The 23,136-nt window shown below is 33.0% G+C and overlaps 2 protein-coding genes across 2 annotated transcripts in view; one reads left to right on the top strand and one right to left on the bottom strand.

Annotated features, from left to right (window-relative positions):
- Positions 1–15,357, top strand: part of LOC134695682 (interferon-induced very large GTPase 1-like) — a 40,502-nt gene extending 25,145 nt beyond the window's left edge. The window contains exon 3 of the mRNA XM_063557028.1: positions 1,902–15,357. Coding sequence (XP_063413098.1) covers positions 2,048–9,385 — 7,338 coding nt within the window. The 5' untranslated portion in view covers positions 1,902–2,047 and the 3' untranslated portion in view covers positions 9,386–15,357. The remainder of the gene's footprint in view (positions 1–1,901) is intronic.
- Positions 1–23,136, bottom strand: part of LOC134697296 (tumor suppressor candidate 3-like) — a 182,328-nt gene that overhangs the window by 71,099 nt on the left and 88,093 nt on the right. The gene's annotated exons all lie outside the window — the stretch shown is intronic.

Here is a 23,136-nt window from a genome sequence, read left to right as displayed (position 1 = left end):
TAAAAAATTGGGTTCAATTTTCTCATTTGAAATTTCATAAATAAAAAGAAAATTTCTTCAAACATTTTTTTGAGAGGATTAATATTCAACAGCATAGTGAATTGCTCTAAGAGAAAACAAAAATGTTAAGTTCATTTGAATACATTCATTCTGTGTCAGAAACCTATGCTGTGTCAACTATTTAATCACAATCCAAATTTAGAGCGGAATCCAGCTTGAATGTTGTGTCCATACTTGCCCCAACCGTTCAGGGTTCAACCTCTGCGGTCGTATAAAGCTACGCCCTGCGGAGCATCTGGTTGATTATGGGCCCAGTTTTCAAGTTAGTCCAAATTTGGGTCGAAATTTGGCTTAGTTTGATTTCAACAAAAATTGAATGTATGGGGTTCTTTTGTATGCTAAATCTTACCAAGTATTTAGATTTTTGATCTTTGGGCCCTGTTATGAAATTGGTCCACATTAAGGTCAAAAGGGTCCAAAATTGAACTTTGTTTGAATTCATCAAAAAATGAGTTCTTGGGATTCTTTGATATGCTGAATCAATCCATGGCCATGTATTTAGATTTTGGATATTGGACCATAAAAGGTAAAAAAAATAATTTAATAGATATAGGAAGATGTGGTGTGAGTGCCAATGAGACAACTCTCCATCCAAATAACAATTTAAAAATTAAACCATTATAGGTTAAAGTACGGCCTTCAACACGGAGCCTTGGCTCACACCGAACAACAAGCTATAAAGGGCCCCAAAATTACTAGTGTAAAACCATTAAGTTTATTAGACCACATTCATTCTGTGTCAGAAACCAATGCTGTGTCAATTATCTAATCACAATCCAAATCCAGAGCTGTGTCAAGCTTGAATGTTGTGTCCATACTTGCCCCAACTGTGTAAGGTTCGACCTCTGTGGTCGTATAAAGCTGCGCCCTGTGGAGCATCTGATTGTTTTCTAATTTGAATTTGCTTCTCAAGCAAATTTTATGGAACTTATACACAATGCGGATTACAACAAGAAGAAGATCAAGTACGACTAGGGTAGTTTTACTTTTACCGTTCGAAAGTTATCTTCCTTTATGACATTAAATGCAAGTTGGGGCATCATCTGTGTCCCATTGACACATATCCCATGTATTTGTTCCTGTTCTCTAACTTATTTTAGCCTTAACCAAATGTTATGAGACATATACACATGACTGATTACCACAAAACTCAGAACAAGTACTTTGGATAGCGTCTCTACATTTCTTCAGTGTTGTCCTTTATAACTTTCTTTTATATGCAATCGGGAAATATATGTTATAATGGAAATCACATTGTATTTGCCTTGTGGCCTTTATTTCTCAAAGACATTGAAAAAACAAATTTTAAAGACCCACAAATTTTTTTAAAAGATTGACTCTTTACCTTGAAAAGATAAAATATTGCAACGTTGAGGACATTTGAACACTGTTCCTTTATTATTTATCTTCTCTTTTTTTTAGGGGGGATTTTATAATTACACATATTACAAACAGTATGGGATAACAAGTTTCCGACACACTTAATTTAAAAACCTTCATCATGTTCATAGATTGTTATGTAAAATGAAATGAAAATAAATTTCAAGATCAAATATTAGCATCTGACTCAATTTTTACAGCCGACTTTTCACTTTTATACCGACAGCAACGATTACAGACTTGATAAAAGTATTTTTCAAGACTTGAGCCACATTGGACTTTGATCGTAGCTAGCGGTTATCATCGTAATCAGGATGATAAAATGTATTTTTAAAATTACATTACAAATATGTACGTATTGTAAGAATTTAAAAGAATTTATATACATGTAATGTGTTGTTTTCGTATTCAATTGTTACTGAGCTGTCATTTTCCTGATTTTCTCAAACTTCTGTTTTCAGAGCACCCAAACGATATGAAAGATAGTAAGAGATGATGGATAATGGGAACTACAATGGAGATCAAGGAGACATTAATTTTGTACAACGTAATTACAATATCGACCTTAATATAATTTAAATAGAACAATAAAATCACAAACCTGAATATGGCATCACAACAAACCAGCCAAAACCCTTCCGCAAATATAGGAAATTTACAAGTCACGAACACAGAGACTGTCACAGTTGATGACAAAAATAGCGAGTCGAAACACTCAAAAGGAGGATTGCATGACAATAAAACACATGAAACAAGTGAAGAAACCGAACTGAAAGCTGACAAACTGAAGTTGCAAAATAGACTTAAGGATGAGTATGGACTAGATCATAAGTATTGGTCAGAAGTATTTGAAAGAGAGCTTGGCTTAACCAATACCATACAGCTAAAATATCTTAATGACAGTCATTTGAATAAACTTCAATCAAGTATACGCAATGATTTGGATAATGAAGCTTTGAAACAAATTATAAAAGACAATTTAGGAAAAGACAAGAGCGACAATGCTGCTCCGAAGAGAACTGCAAAAGAAGTATCAGATGAGTTTCAACCTGATAACAGTAATTTTAAGGACGAAATCTATAATAAAGTCAGTTCCCTGACGTCAGCATTAGAACCTGGTGAATCTTGGAAAACTTCCCGACATGATCTGGATTTAGACACGAAACTTAAAAATTTACAACCTACACACAGTAGTAGAGACGTAAAAACGACGCAATTAACTGATAGAGAAGTTTTAAGTCATTCATCAAGTAGTTGTGCCTTAAGGGGGATCCATTTAAATCAATGTATAGATTCAATCACAGAAATGAAGCGTATAGTCATCGATTTAGTCGGTGATGTAACATTCCAGGGACCATCCATGAAACAGGAAGTTCAGTTTGTTGAATTTTCGTCTAGAGAGAAGAGTGATACATTTCAGAGGTCTTTACAGACAACTGGCAAAAATGCAAGGTTATTTGCTCATATTGGGTTTCCAATTTTTAGCATGAAATTACAAGGATCTTTCACATCAATGAAGAACATCGACGATACTAACACCACCAGTTCAGAAGAATTTTATCAGTCAAAAGAAAAATATGCATTCGTGCCAGTCAAATCTTATGAATTCAAGATAGAAAATATTCATTTGATTTCAAATGCTATTAAAACCTTACAAAACATTGAATCTGGATTACAGGGTAATGCGATCTGTATGAAAAGTCTGTCTCAATGCAAAAGTTTCTTTCAAATCTATGGCAGTCACATTAACATGGGAATATTGCACTTTGGTGGAGTTTTTAAATGGAAAGCTTCTTATTCTTCTTCGATTAAATCGTCAAATAATTCCAGAAAGGAATTAGTAAACGATACCTTGGATGGATTTACCAGCATGGGGTATACAGGGCCGGGACCAGCTATTGGCATTGGTGTATCTGGAAAGTATCTCTCAGGTAACAGCAGTATTGTAAAAAATCATACGGAGGAAGAATTGTCAAAAGTGCAGCTAAACATTGATCCCATAGGAGGACCACATGATGAGACTGATTATGGGAAATGGGTTCAGAGATTGACTACAGAAAATGGAACTTGGTCGCTAATTTCAAGAGGTGAATTCATTGGGATTTGGGAAGTACTAAAGAATCATAAAACTGACTTTTATAATGTATTTGATTTAGCTGATTTTATGCAATGTGCGTGGAATATGGAAATATTTGAAAGCTGCCTTGACACGTTTGAATTAACAGACTTTAGCACCATTTTGCCAACACTTCGTCAATCAATAGACAGATTAATCGACCTTACTAAAGACGATGGATTTTTCAAAAGTTTAGTAGAATCAAATATTAAGGTACAACACTTCTTTGAACAGGTTGCATTTTCTGATGAATTACAGGATCAAATGCAATGCGCTAAGATGCAACACGAAATTTCTTTATTATTAAGTCATTTGAAGTATGTTTTCTTGAAAGACAGACCAAAGTTGATGTTATGGATTGCTAAAGTGAATGCAAAGTTCCAAGATCTGCCGAGTGCCTTATCTACTGAAAGAATAGAAGATATAGATACGTTTATGTCTGTGTTGAAGACGAAATTCCTTCCAGAAATAGAAGACATGGCTACGATGGAAAGGCATAGGAACCAACAAACAGCTGAACTTTACATCACTAGTGAAATGACAACTGTATGTCACCGAATATTAATAGAATTCAAATCAAAAAATGTTCGTGAATTTGTCATTCTTATGTCTATTCTCTCACGCTTACGTTTTGATGAAACATGTGGATTTCCACAACTTCTTTCTGAATCAGATTTAAAAACATTCATTGCGGAATCAGAACAAATAATTCATGAATTTAACAACTTACCAAAAAAATCTAAAGTCCAAGATCAAGCATGTCTTATAGACTTCATCGTGAAAAATATAACAAGGAACAAATCTAAATCATTCGAAAAAATCTTCATCAAATGCGTCCATGCATTGGAACCAGTGTTAGAAAACGATATTAAATCGGCCATTGGCTTAAATACTGAGAAGTCTCCCTACAACTGGCTTCAGCTTCAAGATGATCTATTACCATTCATTAATGGAACAGATAAAAACCGTAAAATGTATTCACTTCCAAAGTTTAACATTAAACAGAACGAAAGTGGCCAAAAGGGATATATCCCAATTACAAAGTCATCTCGGAAAACTGTTCAAGACAAAGTTAAGAATTTTCTTACCGAAATGCGGATGCCATCAACAGTTAATGTGCTTGATTCTGTGACAATTGATGAAAGGACAACAAATAAAAAGAAACAAAATCTGTTGTGGTTTTTGTTACAGAAAATAATGACACAGCATTCTTCTATATATAAAATTCTAAAGGAACATGTACAAGAATTCCAAAACGAAAATAAGTGTAAAGCTGCGGATGCTTTTGATATCTTTGATGATTTTGAAGAAGATGATAATGTTTCGACGTTAAATGAAAATGACAACTTATTTGAAAATTTGAATGCTTTGGATTTGATGGTCGCGCTGTTTTCATGTTCATCAGAGACTTTAAAGCAGGCGCTTGCTTCAAAAATGTATACATGCAGATTAGCTGTACCACTAGTGTTACCCGACGAATATTTAACGGCTCCGTCCGTAAGCTTTTTCAACTCTGTTTTCATATCTACGTCGGGAAACAAACAAATTCCAGCAGCTGACTGTCCATGCAACATTTTATCTTTTATCCGAGTTGGCTGTCCAAAGGTTTCAAAATCTAAAATCATTAATGATATAATTTCAAACGAAAATCATGATGTATTTTTAAACTACTGTTCACCATTTGGGCGTTCCAAAAGAACAATAGGCGAGGGTCTAATTGAGGCTACATTTTTTAATCCATATCTGAAAAGTGAAAGGGGAAGGAATTGTGAGAAAAGAACAATGATACTGAACTTACGAGGTGATGGTAGTTGTTTTAAAGAGCAGTTAAATATATTATCTCTCTTATCTTCCGGTGTAGTGGTTTTTATTACTATCGAATCGCTTGAAAGTGACGAAACACAGAAATTGCTTCAAACATTTTATTCATCAAGATCAACTGTTGCTTTGATGATAGATGCCCAAAAGAGATCAAAAGAAAATGTTAAACAAATCACTGACAAATATAAAGATAAATCAATTGACCATAAGAAGACCAAATTTGGATTAATTTCGATTGATGGACAAGAAAGAAAACCAGCTGATATAAAGAATGATATTGATTTCAAATTTCAGGATTTATTTAGTAAGGTGCCAACCAAAAGTCTAACAGTTATATTAGGAGAATCAAAAATAGTTTTGCAAAATGATTTTAGTCAACGAGGACAGAGAGTAACGAGGAAAATAAAAGAATTGCTTGACAATTTTACTACTACCTTTAGTATCAAACGTGATGTACTTCCAATGCAAGGGGATATTTTGAGTTTGTTAAGTAAGAATATAAAAAGGTTATATAAACCTTCTGAATACAAATCCCCAAAGCACAAAGTAGAAATAAAGCAAGCAATTTCATCTTTGAGAATGGAACAGGTGAAGAGGTTATCTATTCTGCACCCTTTGATGCATTTATTTTTAGAAACTGTTCTCAATTACCTTCAATTTGATGAAGAAGAATTGATTAACTTTGCCCTTTGGCTAAAAGTTTATCTAGAAAAGCTTACACGGGAGAACATGTCTGTTTGTCATGCTATATATATAAAAAGTGTAGAAAAGTTGAAGGCTGCAAAACAGAGTAATTCAAATGAAGTTGAAGCTTTTAAGGCGAATGTAGACAATGATGAATTAGACTTTCTTGCAGGACAATTGGGATTTGAGCATTTTATTCGGGAAATGGGACAAGTTTATGAAGCAACTTCAGACCAAGAATCACGAGTCTCTGTTGAAACCAAGAATCTAGTGAAACACTTCCCTTGCATACCAGCTAAACTTCTCTTAGCAGGAGTACCATTTGAAGTGATGAATGGCGATCTTATACATGTACCAATTGTATGGGTTAAAGCAGTTTTGAACGCAGTAGCAGAATTAATTTGCGACAAGAAATGTTTAGTTGTATCAGTAGTAGGAATACAGAGTTCAGGAAAGTCGACATTACTAAACACAATGTTTGGACTCCAGTTTCCTGTTGGACATGGAAGAGTTACAAAAGGAGCATTCATGCAGCTGATACCTGTCCATGACGAGAAACTTGATTTTGAATTCATTATAGTTATTGATACTGAAGGTCTGCGAGCACCAGAACTAGGTCACGAGAACTACCAGCATGACAACGAATTTGCAACATTTATCATGGGCATAGCAGATATAAATATTGTTAACATTAACGGTGAATCACAGGGCGAAATGAAAGAAGTACTGCAAATGGTAGTTCATGCACTTTTGAAAATGAAAACAGCGAGTGATAGTTTAAACTTAAAACAGTCATGTGTTTTTATACACCAGAATGTGAAGACTGAAGGAGGCATCGATATTGCTTTGGAATACAATATACAACACATGATAAACACTCTAGATGAAATGACAGCGGAAGCGGCAGATCAACTCGATATCTCCGATATAAATTATTTTAATCAGGTTATTGATTTTGATAAGAAGTATGTGTGGTATTTGCCTAATTTTTCTACTGGTGAAGAGCCAGTTACACGGATTAGTCCATATTACAGCGCACATATAACAACGATTAAGGAGACAATTATATATGACATAGCACGAAAGCGCCAAGCGTACTTTTCACTCAAAGACACCGCATCAAAAATAGAAGACATTTGGAATGGAATTCTAACGGAGGATTTTGCTTTTAGCTTTAAAAATAACCTTGAAGCTAAAGCATTTACTAAATTAGATAAATATTACCAAGAATTGTACTGGGGATTGGAATCGAAACTGTACAACTTTGTTCGGGAAAAGAGATGTTTTCTTCTCAAATGTAAAAGCGAATCAGAATTTGACGGGTTGATAGCGACTGTGCGAAACAATTTACCTGAATTTCTTATCAATGAATTCGAAAAAACAAAAAACGAATTTGATGAATTCATTGAAAGACATACATTGAAGAATATAATGTTGAAATGGAAACAAGGATATTCCTTGAAGCTGCAGACATCCTTGAAACCGCTTTCTGATAGGTCAGACAGGGAAGTAGAGTTGATTAAAAATGAAATAAAACAATTCACCGAATGTGAAAAGGCAATAAAAAAATGCGAGGATGAAATAAACAGCTATGCCACTACACTAGCTGAAGAGTTCAATGATAGCAATGAAACTGCAGTCTCTGAAAATATATTGCATGCTCGATTTGATGAAGGATGGTTATCGTGGATTGCCAAATGCTCTACGACACCAGTAGATGCTGCCAAAGAGCCTGATGAGGTTTTTGATGAAATAAAAAGAATAGTTCGAAAAAATATTTATGGACACGGTAATTTTTACAAGGAATTAGACGATCTCACAATTAACGATTGCATACAAATGTCAAACTTGTATGGTCTTGTTGTATTTAATGATATACATTTGGACAGTCATATAACTATTTACAAGAGTTTGCTGACAGGATGCATGACTTTAGAAAAGCCTGCGGTATGCATCAATCAAACTGTGGATTTTACTGACAAGTTATTTTTAAAGATTGAGACCTATTTGACAAAGCTACGTTTTCAAGACGTGAAATTCAATGAAGTGTTTATGAGTGACATAATGAAAATGGTTGAGTCAGAAATTACTCAGCATAATGACCATAAAGACAATGATCATAAATTCCGATTAAAAGCACAATATAAAGCCATGGTACTAACAAAAATTGCAGCTTACTCTACCAAAGAATTTATAGACATTAATAGACAATATGACCAAAAGCATAATCCACGAATAAAACTGGAGGAATATAAAGAAACAGCCCTGAAATTGTTTGTGGATCTCGTTCAAAAGAAAACTGAAGACGTTATAGCAGGGAATTTTTTTCAGAAGGCAATCAAGTCTAGTGTATTGGAGCAAATAGACGAGATTTTACCTGGTAAAGTGGAGGCCGAAATTTGGAAATCATTTGAATATTCAAAATATAATGTAATTAAATCGGTGATGAAAGATCTGATCGACAAGAACAGTTTTGATCATTTTAGTGTGTACATTACTTCTCCTGCTGATTTTGTTGAAATTTGGCTTCTCAACTACACAAACAAATGTTTATTTGAAAGGGACGGGCAAATTGTCCTGAACTATAAATTATTAAGTAAATTCATTGTAGAAAACGCAATAGAGGACGTGATAAGTTCTGTAAACAACGCAGCTGATAAAATAAAAGGAAAGTTCGGTGATCGGATATCTGCGTGGATTGAAGAGTTCATTACAAGCTCAAAATTATTGCCGATTACAAAAGAAAAACTTAAACACGTGGGCAAAAGAAATGTTACTGATATTGAAAACTTTAGAAGAACTGTTCTTAAGGAGATTTCTTCAACAAAAGTAAGCCTATTGAAAGAAGTGACTGATACCACAGAAAAAACTATTCGATGGAAAAAAGAGCCATACACGTCTATATTTGAACGACTATGGGGATGTTGTGCTACCTGTCCTTTTTGTAGCGAACCCTGTGAACACAATGACAATCATTTAGATTCAGTAAAGCACAGTTGTAAACAACATCGTCCACAAGGCGTAGGTGAATATGCATGGGAGAATGGCAGTGGGGAGCTAGTTACTGATATATGTAACCATTTAATTCATGAAAGTCGAAAGGATTTCATATTAGCTGACTCAAACAAAACCCATAAATACAAACATTACAGAACAAAGTTTCCAGATTGGGAGATTACGCCAATTTATAAGCCTTCTAAGTACTGGATGTGGTATTTCAAAACATTTAAAACTGAAATTTCGAAAAAAAGCAACACAAAAGTACCAGAATTGCCAGAAAGCTGGAATGATGTAACAGCTGAAGATGCGAAAAACAGTTTATAACAAAAAACTGAAAGAAAACAAATTTGTGAACAATGCGTGTTAAACTTATAATTCGCATATCAGTATTGTTTCATAATGTATGAAACGAAGAACAAGTAAACATTGGTTTTGAATACATTGTAGGTAATCATGTACTTGACGTAAACAGTTAAGAATGTATCTTGATGTTTAGTGAATACGAGTGAGATAAGTGATCCAAATAGCGTCATTTTCCATTAACAACATTTGACAATATACGTACATTATAACGTGAAAAATGGTAATTTGTATATCTAGTATTACGTATTTCAGTATAAATCAAAAAAGATTTGAATTGATACTATTTAAGTCGAGCCAGCGACAATAATGTCACAAAAGTGAGACATAGCGATTGTCGATCATGTAGTCGGCATCGGTTACGTCAATATTTATGCCGAGTCTTTGGTTATTACTTTGTTCAACATTCACAGAATTTGATGAAGCTACAGCAAAAACTTGTTTATTTTCTAAAATAAATTTAAAAAAAAATAATTTCCAGTATTTTTGGAAAGACAGAATTGCACCCAAAACATTTTTTTAATTCTGTATTTTAATGATAAACGTGCTCATTTTTTGTATGTCAACATTTTACTTCACACTGACTACAGTTATACTAGACGAGGCACAGGGTTCCGCAGAACATATTTCTTCTTTAGAGCTAAGTTATCAATTTAGGGATGTTTGCTTCTTTGTTTCAAAATAACAGGCTTTTTAAAAGACTGTTATAAATTGGTAGTATATGAAAAAAACTGAAAAAAAAGGGTCAGTGTCGTTGATTTTGGTATAATTATAAGCAATTTAAAATCTGGCGGAAAATGAATCTCCCAAGATTTTTCAAACATTGAAAAGTTGGAACTGTTACTTCGAAAAACTATAATATGATCACCTGTTTTTTATAAGATTTTCAAAACCAACTTCATAATTTGTATTTTATCAAATGAGGAAGAGAAAAGTAGGGTAAAGCGGGCACAATATTTTATTGGCAATACATGGATAAAACTAAAGTCTTCCAAATATCTGACAAAAAAGTCAAAGAGTAGTGAACTCTTACATGTGAGATGTGGATTTGTAAACGTAGTGCTGATTTTTTATGGACTTTGAAGTGTAGTGCCTCCCTCATAAATGTATTCAAGTTGACATACGTAAATGTAGCAATTATAAAATATAATTTTATAGTTAATTTGATAATATGATTGATATAAGATATTCATATATTTCGAAGTAGAAAACAATATTTTGCAAAATTTGTAGTATTTCCTGGTAGTTAGAATAGCCGCAGTTAAAAAAAAATATTTTTCTCTGTAGATTTGGCACTTATCACTTTCACTTAAAAGAAAAATGCATTTTTTATAAAAATCAAGTGAATACAAAAAAAGATATTGTTACAGAAACTACACGTGTTATGCAGTGTCCGTAAACATGCCATTGACATTATATTGTTTTGTCCCCCGCACAATGCGATGCGATACTGTATTTGTAAACAGTTTTAGAGGTTGAAAGAATGAATGCTGGTCTTGTAGTCAATCAATATCGAGATATACGGTTAACATTGTTTGGTGTGAAACTGTCACATTTCAATCAAATATTTAATACTTACATATGTTACATTTTGATATGAAAATATTTATTAATATAAGTTTTAACTTATTTACTTTGAATGTTATACTCATTTACTCAAAACTAAAAAAAAAATACTAAAAAAAACCATCTTCCTATATCTATTATGAGACAAGAACCCGAACGTTTATAAACTGTGACTATGCTGCAGTCTATAGCTTAACTGTAACATTGCACTGTTTGTTATATTTTTGTCTTCTTAAGCATGTTAAGGAGAAACTTAACACCTTGACTAAATAAAATCGACTCGTTTTATCTTCCAAAAATTTTGACAAAATATTAGCTCTTACCCTTTAACAAAAATACAAAATAAATGTTGTGTGTCGTTTTTAGAATAACCCCCTTTTAAACTGATCAATAAATTGGGTTCATTTTGGCAGAAAGTACAAGATAAATAAGTGTTTTCTCTGATATCTAATGGTGATTTCCGTTTTGAAATTTCCACGGAGTTCAGTATTTTTTTTTATTTTACTTTTGCATGTTTCAGAAATCAAAATTGTTCATCCATTATATCTTGATACTATACAGCCTTTTGTAAAGAATGTGTTTTAACAGCTTTACGTTAATGTTATGGAAATAAACTAAGCTTTTATTTTATTTTAATAAGTATTACCTTTTATAAGTTGTTAATTGGGTTTTTTAGCTCACCTGGTCGAAAGGCCAAGTGACTTTTAATTGTCACTTAGCTTTCGTCGTCACGGTGCTTTAACATTTAAAAATATTATCTGTTTACTTGACCAAATTTAACTAAACTTGGACATATAATCCTTTTATAGTTGGTGTGTTTCTCTCGGTTTTAGTTTGTAACCCGAATTTGTTTTCTCTCAATCGACTTGACTTTTGAACAGCAATTTACTTCTGTTGCCTTTTCTTCATTATAAAGGTATAGATTATTTTTTAAATTTGTCCGACGAGCCTGCCTGCCAATGAAGCTAGCTGGCATGACTTAAACGAAATCATAGCGGTTAAATACAAGTTTTGCCCATTATTTCGAAAACCGCTATGAAGAAAAACTTCATTTAAACTGTTAACATGTTTGATGCGACCGCAAAAAAATAAAAAAAGGGTCTTATATTGGTATTATGTTGTCGTCCTCCGATGACGGATGGTTTCCGAAAAACAGTCATTCCCAAAAAATGGGTACAATTCGAATGTAGACATGTTAAAAAATAAATTTCAACTGAGCAGAGAGAGCGTGCTGTTTTCTTCTGTGTCTATATCTAGTCTGTCATTTTTTTAATTTTTACTTACACCATTTTAGTTGTTTTCAAGTTTTAGCATTTTTTGTAAGACAAGGTAAGTATGAACGTATCGGAGGTTAGTGTTGTATAAAGTCATCTTAAAATTGCATTAGAGAAAAACACAAGATTTAAATCGAGGCTCATGTGAAATGGGTTACATTTACCACCATATCAGACTGATTTATACGTATGATTCTGTATATATTGAAAGCAAATACCAATTTTAAGGTCTGAATTAATATAGCGTTTAAAAAATAAATCAAATTAGTAGTTTTCACAACTTATTTAGTAATGAATTTAAACTAATGAAATGTTATGCTGTATAATATTTTAGTTTCATAATACAGCTTTCCATGAAAAACCCTATTATATATGTTTTGAATATCTTTTGTATGTATTTTTATGCTTGTATTAATCCACACCCCCATCTTTGTTACGGAGGTTAATATCAAACCAGTAACTAAATGCTGATACTTAGTAACACGTAACTCTTTAATGCTAGCTTTTCTAAACAATTTATTGACATTACAAACTAAAAAACAGTTTTCTATCAAGTTATCTGTTTCTTTTAGTCAAATGAACTTGTTCTTGTCAAAATCTCCATAACGATTCATGAACTTTCACTCAAAAATATGTTTTTAACCTAAACCGAATACTGTTCGACTTAATTTTATTAGCTCTATACAGATAATGTCATCTTCCTTCACACTATACTGTATATATTATACTCAACTATGAAGTTTTGGGGTCAAAATAGTTTCATTTTGAAAATTTCTATCCTCCGTAACGACACTTAAAACCTCCATAACGGACAATTCCAGTTCTTACCAACAGCAAACATATAAATGAATGTTAATATTGGAATTAAATGACAAACAAGACAACAGAATTAAACATTTTTCTTAGTAAATCCTTATCAAAAAAGAGTAAAGTCCTGTTAGAGAAAAAAACTGTTTTTCCTTAAATTTCTATCCTCCGTAACGTAAATCAATGATGTCGTCTATGATTGACATCACCTTTTGATATTTATTAGTGATAATTGATGGACTGATTTGGTATCTATAACAATGTACAAGAATTTCAATTGGTATGATCGTGTTTACATGCATGTTTAGATTTTTTTTATTTGCATAACCTCCGTTACATTGATGAGTCCTAAATGATCTTGAAAATGTTTGCCATTAACCGCTGTTTAAGTTATGATTGTCGTCGTAATTACACAAGTTGTGTTGTAGACTATTTTACATCTAAGAAAATGGCTGATATAACGTTTATTAAACGTTATAATGTTGCTCCCATAAAAGGGAAAAACAAGTTAACCTACCTTTCTCAAAACAACATTTTTTATGCGACAATCGAAAAAAAGAGAAAAAGAAGATTTTTTTTTATTTTTCGTTTCATTGCAAAAGAAGTTAAAGGCAGAATTTTAAAATTTGAGGTATCAACTTTGCTTAAAGTCACTTTGGGCATGATTTCCAATCATATAAATATGTTTTGACTGTACTTAAAGATACGTTACGGTAGGTTATACGTTTTATGATTATGATTGGGTTTGGGGGTTAGGTCCCAAAGGTTTAGGAATAAGAGGCCCAAAACCAGCATTTATTTAGTTTCAGGACAATAATTTGTGTATAAGTATTTGAATTGCTCTGAAATTGTACTACAATATTAAATACCAACAGTCTAGAATTTAAGGGCCAAAAAGGGGCAAAAAAACAAGCATTTTTCTAGGTTCTGGACAATAACTTGTGTGTAACTGTATGGATCTCTCTTACATTGTATCACAAGGTTCCAAATAACAAAGGGAAGGCTGGGATTGAGTTTGGGGTTTATTTCCCTGGACACGTAGGAATAAAGAGCAAAAAAAAGGGCCAAGAAGAAGCATTTTTCTAGTTTAAAGACAATAACTTGTGTTTAAGTGTATGGGTCTCTCTGAAATTATACAATAAGGTTCATTACTAAAACGGAAAGACTGGAAATGAGTTTTAGGGTTCTTGCTCCAAGGGGTTTTCCAACAAGTTGGGGACCAAAAAAGGGGCCATAATAAAAGTTTGTGTAGTCTCCAATCAATAACTTGTGTTTTAAATGTATAAATCTATCTGAAATTATTATTTATTATGAGAGGGCTAAAGTTCATTTCATTTCGCAATAAGGAACAAAAAAGGGGAAAACAAGGGGTTTTCTGGTTAAAGGACAATTTAGACAATTTTAAAGCAGTGTAAGCAAGTTAATTCAATTCAGGTTTAAGGAATACTTTTACATATATATGTTTTATTACCTCTCTTACACTGATTCAAAATTATGTATTAAGAAATGATGATTGTCTTATAATGTATAGCTGTAAATTTATTTTTAGAAGTTACTATATTAATTAATATCAATTTTAACCGACATGATGTATTTAAATGAGCTGTTTTTGTTGCCAACTGCATTAGAAATTTGAAATCAGATTATTTTTGGAATCAGGGAAAGGGAGAGGTGAAAAAAATGGAAAAGAGGGGGGGGTAAATAAGAATGTGTGGGGGGTTAAAAAATTCTCATTTCACACTTTAGTGTATTGCTCAAAAGCAAAAAAAATAAAATTATTATACCACATTTATTCTGTGTCAGAAACTTTTGCTGTGTCAACTATTTGATCACAATCCAAATTCAGAGCTGAATCAAGCTTGAATGTTGTGTCCATACTTGCCCCAACTGTTCAGGGTTCGATTTCTGCGATCGTATAAAGCTGATCCCTGCGGGGCATCTGGTTAACTCTGTGTATTGCTGTGTTCATCAGAGCTCTAATGACCTTAACGACGAAGTAGAAGGAGACTATAGGTTTGCACTCCGTCCGTCCGTCTGTCACTCCGACACATCAGTTTTCCAGACTTTTTTTTCATGATTGAAGGGATTGACTTTATATTTAGTATATTGTTTTCAGTGAACTCCACCGAGACCATCATTCAAATGTATAACGATTTGAATACCTCTACCTCTCCAATTTTGAACGATCTGTCTCATTACTTTGGTAAATATATACCAACTAGAGAATAGTCCTAATGGCAAAACATTTTAATCGTAGTAAATTTGTCTATTTGAATATTACAAAAGATGTATCTGCTTTTCATTTTTGTATTTGGTAAGATTTTAAATAAAAACAAAATCACTATTTTCCTCTTTCAAACAACTGTCTGGCATTTGTGTCGTCTTCATTTGTGTGTCTGAATTTTTAACTCACTGGCGACAAAATTAGATATATCCTGTGCAGTTTTATTGTTTGCTTATTCTCTTTCTCGAATGTTAAACGCTAAAATAATGGTATCTTATACCCATTTTCTATCATATAAACCACTTTGTATCACCTATGTCTTTCTTCGAGTTTACATTTTCTGTTAAGTTTCTCGTGTTGACCCTTTGGCTAAAATGGCCGTTATTTCACCTCAAAATTTACTTTGAGTACACACAAACCTGATCATCTGGAAAAGTTTGAAGGCATAGCATGCCCTAGATAAATAAAATTCAAATGCATTGTTTGATTTAGAAAATTCATAACTCATTTTTTTCGGTCCCTGCAGAAGAAGATAAAATTCACAGACAGTTTAGGTTCTCTTGATATGGTCCACTCAGGTGCAGTTTGAATCGCTTATTTTTGTCAGGGATCTATTTTTCATGCAGTGTCCATGTCAATCAATACAGCTCGCTTCAATTATAACCTGTTGGGAAGTTCTCAAACCTCTTTCCAATCTTTGTTTATTTTGGCACTTTCTGGAGGAATGAAAAAAAGTACACAGCAAAATCCGGTTTATTTTTTATTTTTTTAAATCATAAAACATATTTGAATTTAGGAAATGCTATGCAAAACTTTTACAGATGCACAGGTGTTTCTGTACTCAGAGTAAAATTTTGAGATGACAATTAAGCCATTTTAGCCCAAGGGTCCACATGAACCTAAAATGACTACACATGTACCGTTACCTTGAAACATATAAGTGTGTGTATTTTGCATTACAAATCGTCTGATATTTGTTTACACAACAGAGGTGCGCTCGATTCTTGGTAGCTAAAAGTGTACACATTATTCATACTAATCTTTTTCTTTTGATTTACTGTTGTCTTATCCAATGCCCAATCTCGTGAAGATAAAAACATCTCTCAGAGCTTACCCAGTCACTTTTGACATTTAACAGGTATCGAACATCCCGCTGAATTTTGAGTCGTTATTTTGTTGTATGGTGTTATCCTCTGGTCTGTATGTTTTTTTTTCAGGGGTTTTATCCATCTTTGTCGCTGTCATTGACTTGTCTTTTTTTTTAAAACAATTTTAACAGTCAGAAGTCATTTGACGTAAGTCTTCGGAATATTAATGGACAGGCTATACCATCACGGATAAAATAAGAATTTATCTGGAATTTGTGCAACATTATTTAGAACCTATAAAAAATGGTACTTCATAAGTAGCATGGAAAGGAGAAGTTAGTATTAGCTTTGTCTAATGATATACACCAAGGCGTTCATCAACGAGGTGTCCTGTAAACTCTTATTATATAAGGCTTATATAGATATAGGAAGATGTGGTGTGAGTGCCAATGAGACAACTCTCCATCCAAATAACAGTTTATAAAAGTAAACCATTATAGGTCAATGTACGGCCTTCAACACGGATCTTTGGCTCACACCGAGCAACAATATATAAAGGGCCCAAAAATAACTAGTGCAAAACCATTCAAACGGGAAAACCAACGGTCTAATAAAACCGAGAAACACGTATAAAATACATAAACAAACGACAACTACTGTACATCAGATAACATAAATAATTGCTTCTTGATTTGCAATATTTAAACAATGGAATATAACTTTTATGAGAATATATTAGTATTGAACTGATCCGTTAAATAAATACAGCTCGCTGTATACGATCTAAGTTCGGAGGCAATAACGTGAAGATGGATGAGAAGGAGAAGGCTTTTATTAACCTTCGTGAGCATCAGACAATTTTAAATCATATTGTTGAAAACGCAACTCGAACAAAATTCAATTTGTAACGATTTTTCCGTACGGTACGTCTGCTGTGTCTAGTTAACATGTTTGGTTTACAATAAGGAAATATTCGTTCACAAACGTACAAAATTGAATGATAATTTTTGCTTGACAAAACTAACACAGAGCGATCGGTTAAAACTATTTCTATGTAGGAAGATAATGGAGACCACAGACTGACAGTAGTATTTCAATATTGAATTAAACATCATAAAGACTACGATTATCATTGCTTTTTTGGAGGAATTCAAAAACGTTCTACCTATATAGGCAATATTTCAAGTCAGGTAAATGTCTAATACTGACTTAATTTGACTTAAAAATTCCACGAAATTGGGCTAGTTTATCGTGAAGTCCTAAGCGGGAGTGTGAACTTTGTATCAATCATTACACGGGTGAAAAGCGAAACAGAGCTCCAGACGATTATTGGTGTATGTTTGTTTGGTCTATAGACATACTTTTCAATATTCAAATATCAAATTTTGTGAGAAATCGTGTTTTGCTATTTCTTGTTCTATAGGTATCGTCCACCTCTTTTTCAATAACAGAAAATGTTTGCTACATGATAATTACTACAGTTTTCGTCAGAAAAGAGCCGTTAGGGAAGCAGAAACGTATTACCTCGGTTATGCAGTTCTTTTTCCCCCCATACAATCCAACATGGAAATTAAAAATTAAACACTAGCCATAAAAGTCATGACTGTTTACGTTTCAAATATTGAAATGTACGATCTATATATCACACGTGTTTAGTATTTCAAATAACAGAATTATTTTAATTAAATTATGTGAAGTTATTTATAATACTTCAATTGCACATTTATTTTATATATCTTATATTGACCTATGTTTAAGATGTGTGGGTGAAACGAGTGAACACGGAAATTGCCCTGACTAATATGATAATTGTACTTATACTTAGAAGCAAATTCGCAATTCATGTGCTAACATAAATAGGGAATATTGAAACTAAACTAGGTTAGAAAATTTATGGAAAAAATTAGACATCTTTTGTATTCTTTTCTTTCATTTTCGCTTTGTGCTTTGTCTATATGCCTTTTTGTGTTTATTTGTTACATATGATGTGGCTCTGTATGTATAAATTCCGGACCATATGAGTATTTGGACCATACGCGTATGGTCATGACATTATAAAAAGTTTCAATAATACAAAAACTTTGTCTAAAAAAACAATGATGGTTAACTGACAATGCATTATTTTTATAATTCAAATACTGCGTAAAAATTAAATATAAATGCCATAATTAGTTTTCATAGCTAATAACATTCTTGCATGTAGGCTTGGGTGACATATTCTTCCACACGGTATCATAGCTTTTTTTTGCATTTGCCAGTCTTGGTTGTGCACGATCATTTTTCGAGTGAAAATCTATCCTTTTTGCAGCTCCGTACAGTGATACCGAGGTATTGGGCTAATTCCGATATGTCTACGGTATTTTAAGAAGCGCTAGATCTCAAATATCGTAACATGACTGCAGTACACCATATTCACAAGACAACTTAAAAAAAGTATGTCACTTTTCAGTGACTTCTTATGTGTAACAGTTCATTTAGAAATTGTTGGAATTTATTTTTTTAAGTCTTCATATTGCCATTTAGTCGTAATAGCAAATCCGATCGGTAATGACCATCGGTATAAAATGTGTATATCATAGTTTTGACAAGTAAGTAAAATTAACTTTGTGAAACTTCTTATTTCTATTTAGCTAATCTTTTATTATAATGTAATAATAAAATTACCTATATGATAGCGTCTTTTTAATGAAATGTCATACCATATGAAGAATAATAAATGTATTAAAAGTAAACTGTAACAGAGTGTTAAGTACCCCGACCATATGAGTATATACCCATATAGTCATGACCATACGCGTATGGTCCAAATACTCATATGGACCGGAACATATACATTACTAGAACACCCTGTGACTGAATTAAAGAATATAACTATGTATAAGTCTTATTTTAGTATTGGTATTGTCATCTGATAAAGTCATGTCGATTATAAGATGCACAGTTTTCTCTACTTTCAACATATTTCTGTTTTAACCCGTCGACCTGGAACTTATCAATTATTGGTATTATTAATTTTATCTGGAAAACAAAAGGGCATGGAAAGGAGTATTTTTTAATCAACAGCATTGTCCTTTATGAGTTGAATTCTTTGATTCGCTGGTTTACGTCATTCCGGCTAACAAATTGAAAACTGTTCATGCTGTACCTATACGCATTATTTTAAGTCCAGATTTTTATTATTCATATTGTCATCTTAGAAAGTCATACTGATTAAAATACTACAATCGGGAACAATGTGACAATGATTGAATTTAGTAGTGTCAACCCTGTGTCTGTGATTACGACCCGTGTATTTAGCAAAATCCTAAATACAGCGTTTGGTGGTGCGCCTGTCAGATGCGGAACGTACAGATAAGGTAATAGGTAACAGGTGAATATACTATTGGTATCGGTATCGGATTCGACCCGGAACTTCTCAATTATTGGCATTATTAATTATGTGGAAAACAAAAGCAGGGGCGGATTTAGGCGGGGGCGTGGCGGGCGTGCGCCCCCCCCCTAAAATTTGCAAAGTATGGGTTGTCTTCAACTTGTTTCAGTATCAGAAGAGACCATTCCTTCTTAACATTCAATGTATAAAACAGTCAGTTTAACCAGGTACTCTCTATACATGCTATACTAAGTAACTTAGTAACAGAATCAACGCGTTTACTTATCAACTGACCTACTATTTATTCAAGTTCTATAAATATTATATACTTCAAAGGAAGGTGTCTGACTGAAAAATCAAAAAAATGTTTAAGCAGTTAAAGTACAAAAATTGTTACATTGTATTTGCCGTTTTTATAATTAATTTCTTTGATAATCGAAGTGCCGAATTATGTATACCGTATTACATGCATGGCCGGTATCCCCACAAAATAAAAATAACTTCGTAAATGCATCTCATTCTGATTTTAGTGGTTTGTGGCAAACAGTTTATATAAAGTCTGGCACGACCTCCGAAAATCCAAAAAGTATAAACATATTATGAAAGGGCAATTGAAAATCACGGCGAAAAGTAGAAATTTTCGTTTGCAAAATCTAATTCTAGTATCTAGTATTGGTCATTTGAGCTGATGTGGTCTGTCTTGTCTCGCTTTGCTTCCGTGATAAAGTAATTCTTACGTGAACCGGTTTCATTTCACATAATTGAAACCATGTTGAATGGCTAAGACACATTGACGATCTGCAAACAAGGGCTTCTTATTTTTGTGATGTTTCTGTTTTTTTGTTTATCACAAATACCAGCACCAATGTCTTTCAAGGATTGGTTGACTGATATTTATGACCTGATTTTGAGATATAGATTATTTTAGAAGTTCTGGTGTCTTGAGTGTAGATAAGTTGGCATAGGAACACAGAATCAAAAGAAAATGCTCGCACGATCTTCAGCTTCTGTGTTGGGCTGCAGCTTTATAAACTCTATTATAGATATGCAGAACGAATCTCTTATAAGTAGTGCGTAAGATTGTTGAAGATTTTTCAAGTTTGTAGCAGACCTTGCCATCATAACTGACAGGTTTTTCGCGGAACAGGAACATATTGTTTTACATCTGTCTGTCCATGATACTAATGATTGTAGATTGTTGTCAGGTTAGATTTAGGTGGTTTCTACTTGAAACTTTAATTTCTTGCTGACTGTATCTCACAATAGTTCAAAATACCTACATTGCACCCCTTTAGAAGAATATTCCCAAAAAAATAACCTCAAAAAATTTTTCGCCTCGCTCCGCTCGGCGAAAATAATAATTGCGCCCCCCCTAATCTGAAATCCTGGATCCGCCCCTGAAAAGGGTCTGGAGTGGTGTAATTTTTAATCAACAGCATTGTACTATATTAGTCATACATAAAGTTGAATTCTTTGATTCATCGTTTTTACGTGATGACGGCTGACAAATTGGACCTCGTTATTTTAGTATTATAGATGTAACTTTGTTTATGTTCTATGTTACATTTTTTTGTGTTCTTGTTTTTCATTTTTGCTAATGTGCTTTTTCTATATGCATTTTTGTACTTCTTTGTTACATATTTGTTTGTTTTTGTAGTGATTAATATATAAAAAAAAAGATGTGGTATGATTGCCAATGAGACAACTGTCCACAAGAGACCAAAATGACACAGACATCAACAACTTTAGGTCACCGTACGGCCTTCAACAATGATCAAAACATAATGGTGACTGCTGTACTCCTATTTTTGTCATTTTTACAATGTACATATTATGTCTGCTTGTTTTGTTGGGAAATCGTTGTTAATATTATGGAATTTAATGCAACTTTCATTAGAGTTAGAGTTAGAGGTTTAGCTAGCTACAAAACCAGGTTTAATCAACCATTGTCTACAAATGAGGGCCCTCATGGGGTTTTTGATTATGTGATTACTTGGCCGTTTTTTTAATGATTATTTGATTATTAAGCCAAATATTTCATGATTATTTGATTACCTAGGACTGTATTTTTAGTTTATGATTATTTGATTACTAAAGATAAGCAAATATTTAATGATTTTGTGATTATATTGGCAAAAAACTGGTGATTATGTGATTACTAGGACCCCCCATGAGGGGCCTCACAAATGAATAAGTTTGTACAATTGGCAAGTCAGGAATATGACAATTGTTATCCGATTTTTCATGTGTTTGAATTTTTGATTTTACCTCTTGATTAGAGACATTCCCTTTCGAATTTTCTTCGGAGTTGAGTATTATTGTGAATTTTCTCGATATTTTTGGTATATTTACAAAACAACTGGTACTATCTGTTCCTAGCTCAGATAAGATATAGATGAAGGGTGGACCAACTGAGATTAGTAATTGAAAATTAGGATATGAAGGATAGGTGGAAACAGTTTGACTGTAAATGGTCTATCTACACAATCTTAAAGAGATGCCAAAAATATGCAGAAACAATGCACTTAACCTTCACGAAATATTGTATTAAACGTTCGCATTTCAACTGCACGTGGCTTCATATTTGTATATCCCGCACAACCAATAAGTGTCTATGGCTAGGTTTTTACAGCATAATTATAGTTTATGGATGACCATGATATTACTTTATCCACGTGCATAATTGGGGATTAAATGGATACATTGATAACTTTCTCAGTTTGATATATTGATAAATGGGCAGGCATTTCAAATAAATTGCATTATGATACTAAACGAAACGAATCATCATAATGTTTGATACCGCAAAGCGTACTGCAAAAGGTTTCTACTCATTCTTAATTACACAATGCACCAAATAATGTCCACTATGTACTATAATGTGAATGTATTTCATTTAATCAATGAGTAAAAAACTTTACAAGTGTCCTTATTCACCTACTAGAGGCTTCTCAACATCTTACGAACGGACAAAAATCGAATTAACTTAACGTAACTTGTCGTATATCGAGAAAAGAGGGAGCACTTATTTATTCATTGATTTCGGACTATCGGATGTGCACTTCCTTTCATTAAGATATGCGTGAATGGTCCTTTTAAACCATTTTGAGTTGTGGACATTTTATTATATTGAATACGAGTTATCTCTGATGTGCACTTACTGACTTAGTGTCCTTTTTTGTTGAGATTGGAGGGGCAGTGAATATTTTTGAAATTTATCTAGTCTCAGATCAAAGGTAAAAAGTCCTGCGCATAAAAAAAGGTAAATGAATCTAGGCGTGAACGACTTTAGAAAAAAAAATCATTGGGTCGAGATAACTTTGTCGCCTCAAAGCTCTTAAATTCAAATGGCCCGAGAACACAGTCATTTCATAGTGCATTTCTTA

This window comes from Mytilus trossulus, chromosome 14, assembly GCF_036588685.1.
Source record: "Mytilus trossulus isolate FHL-02 chromosome 14, PNRI_Mtr1.1.1.hap1, whole genome shotgun sequence".
NCBI classification, from domain to species: Eukaryota; Metazoa; Mollusca; class Bivalvia; order Mytilida; family Mytilidae; genus Mytilus; species Mytilus trossulus.
Note: the sequence above shows the minus strand (reverse complement) of the source record. Positions and strands in the feature narration are given on the sequence as shown.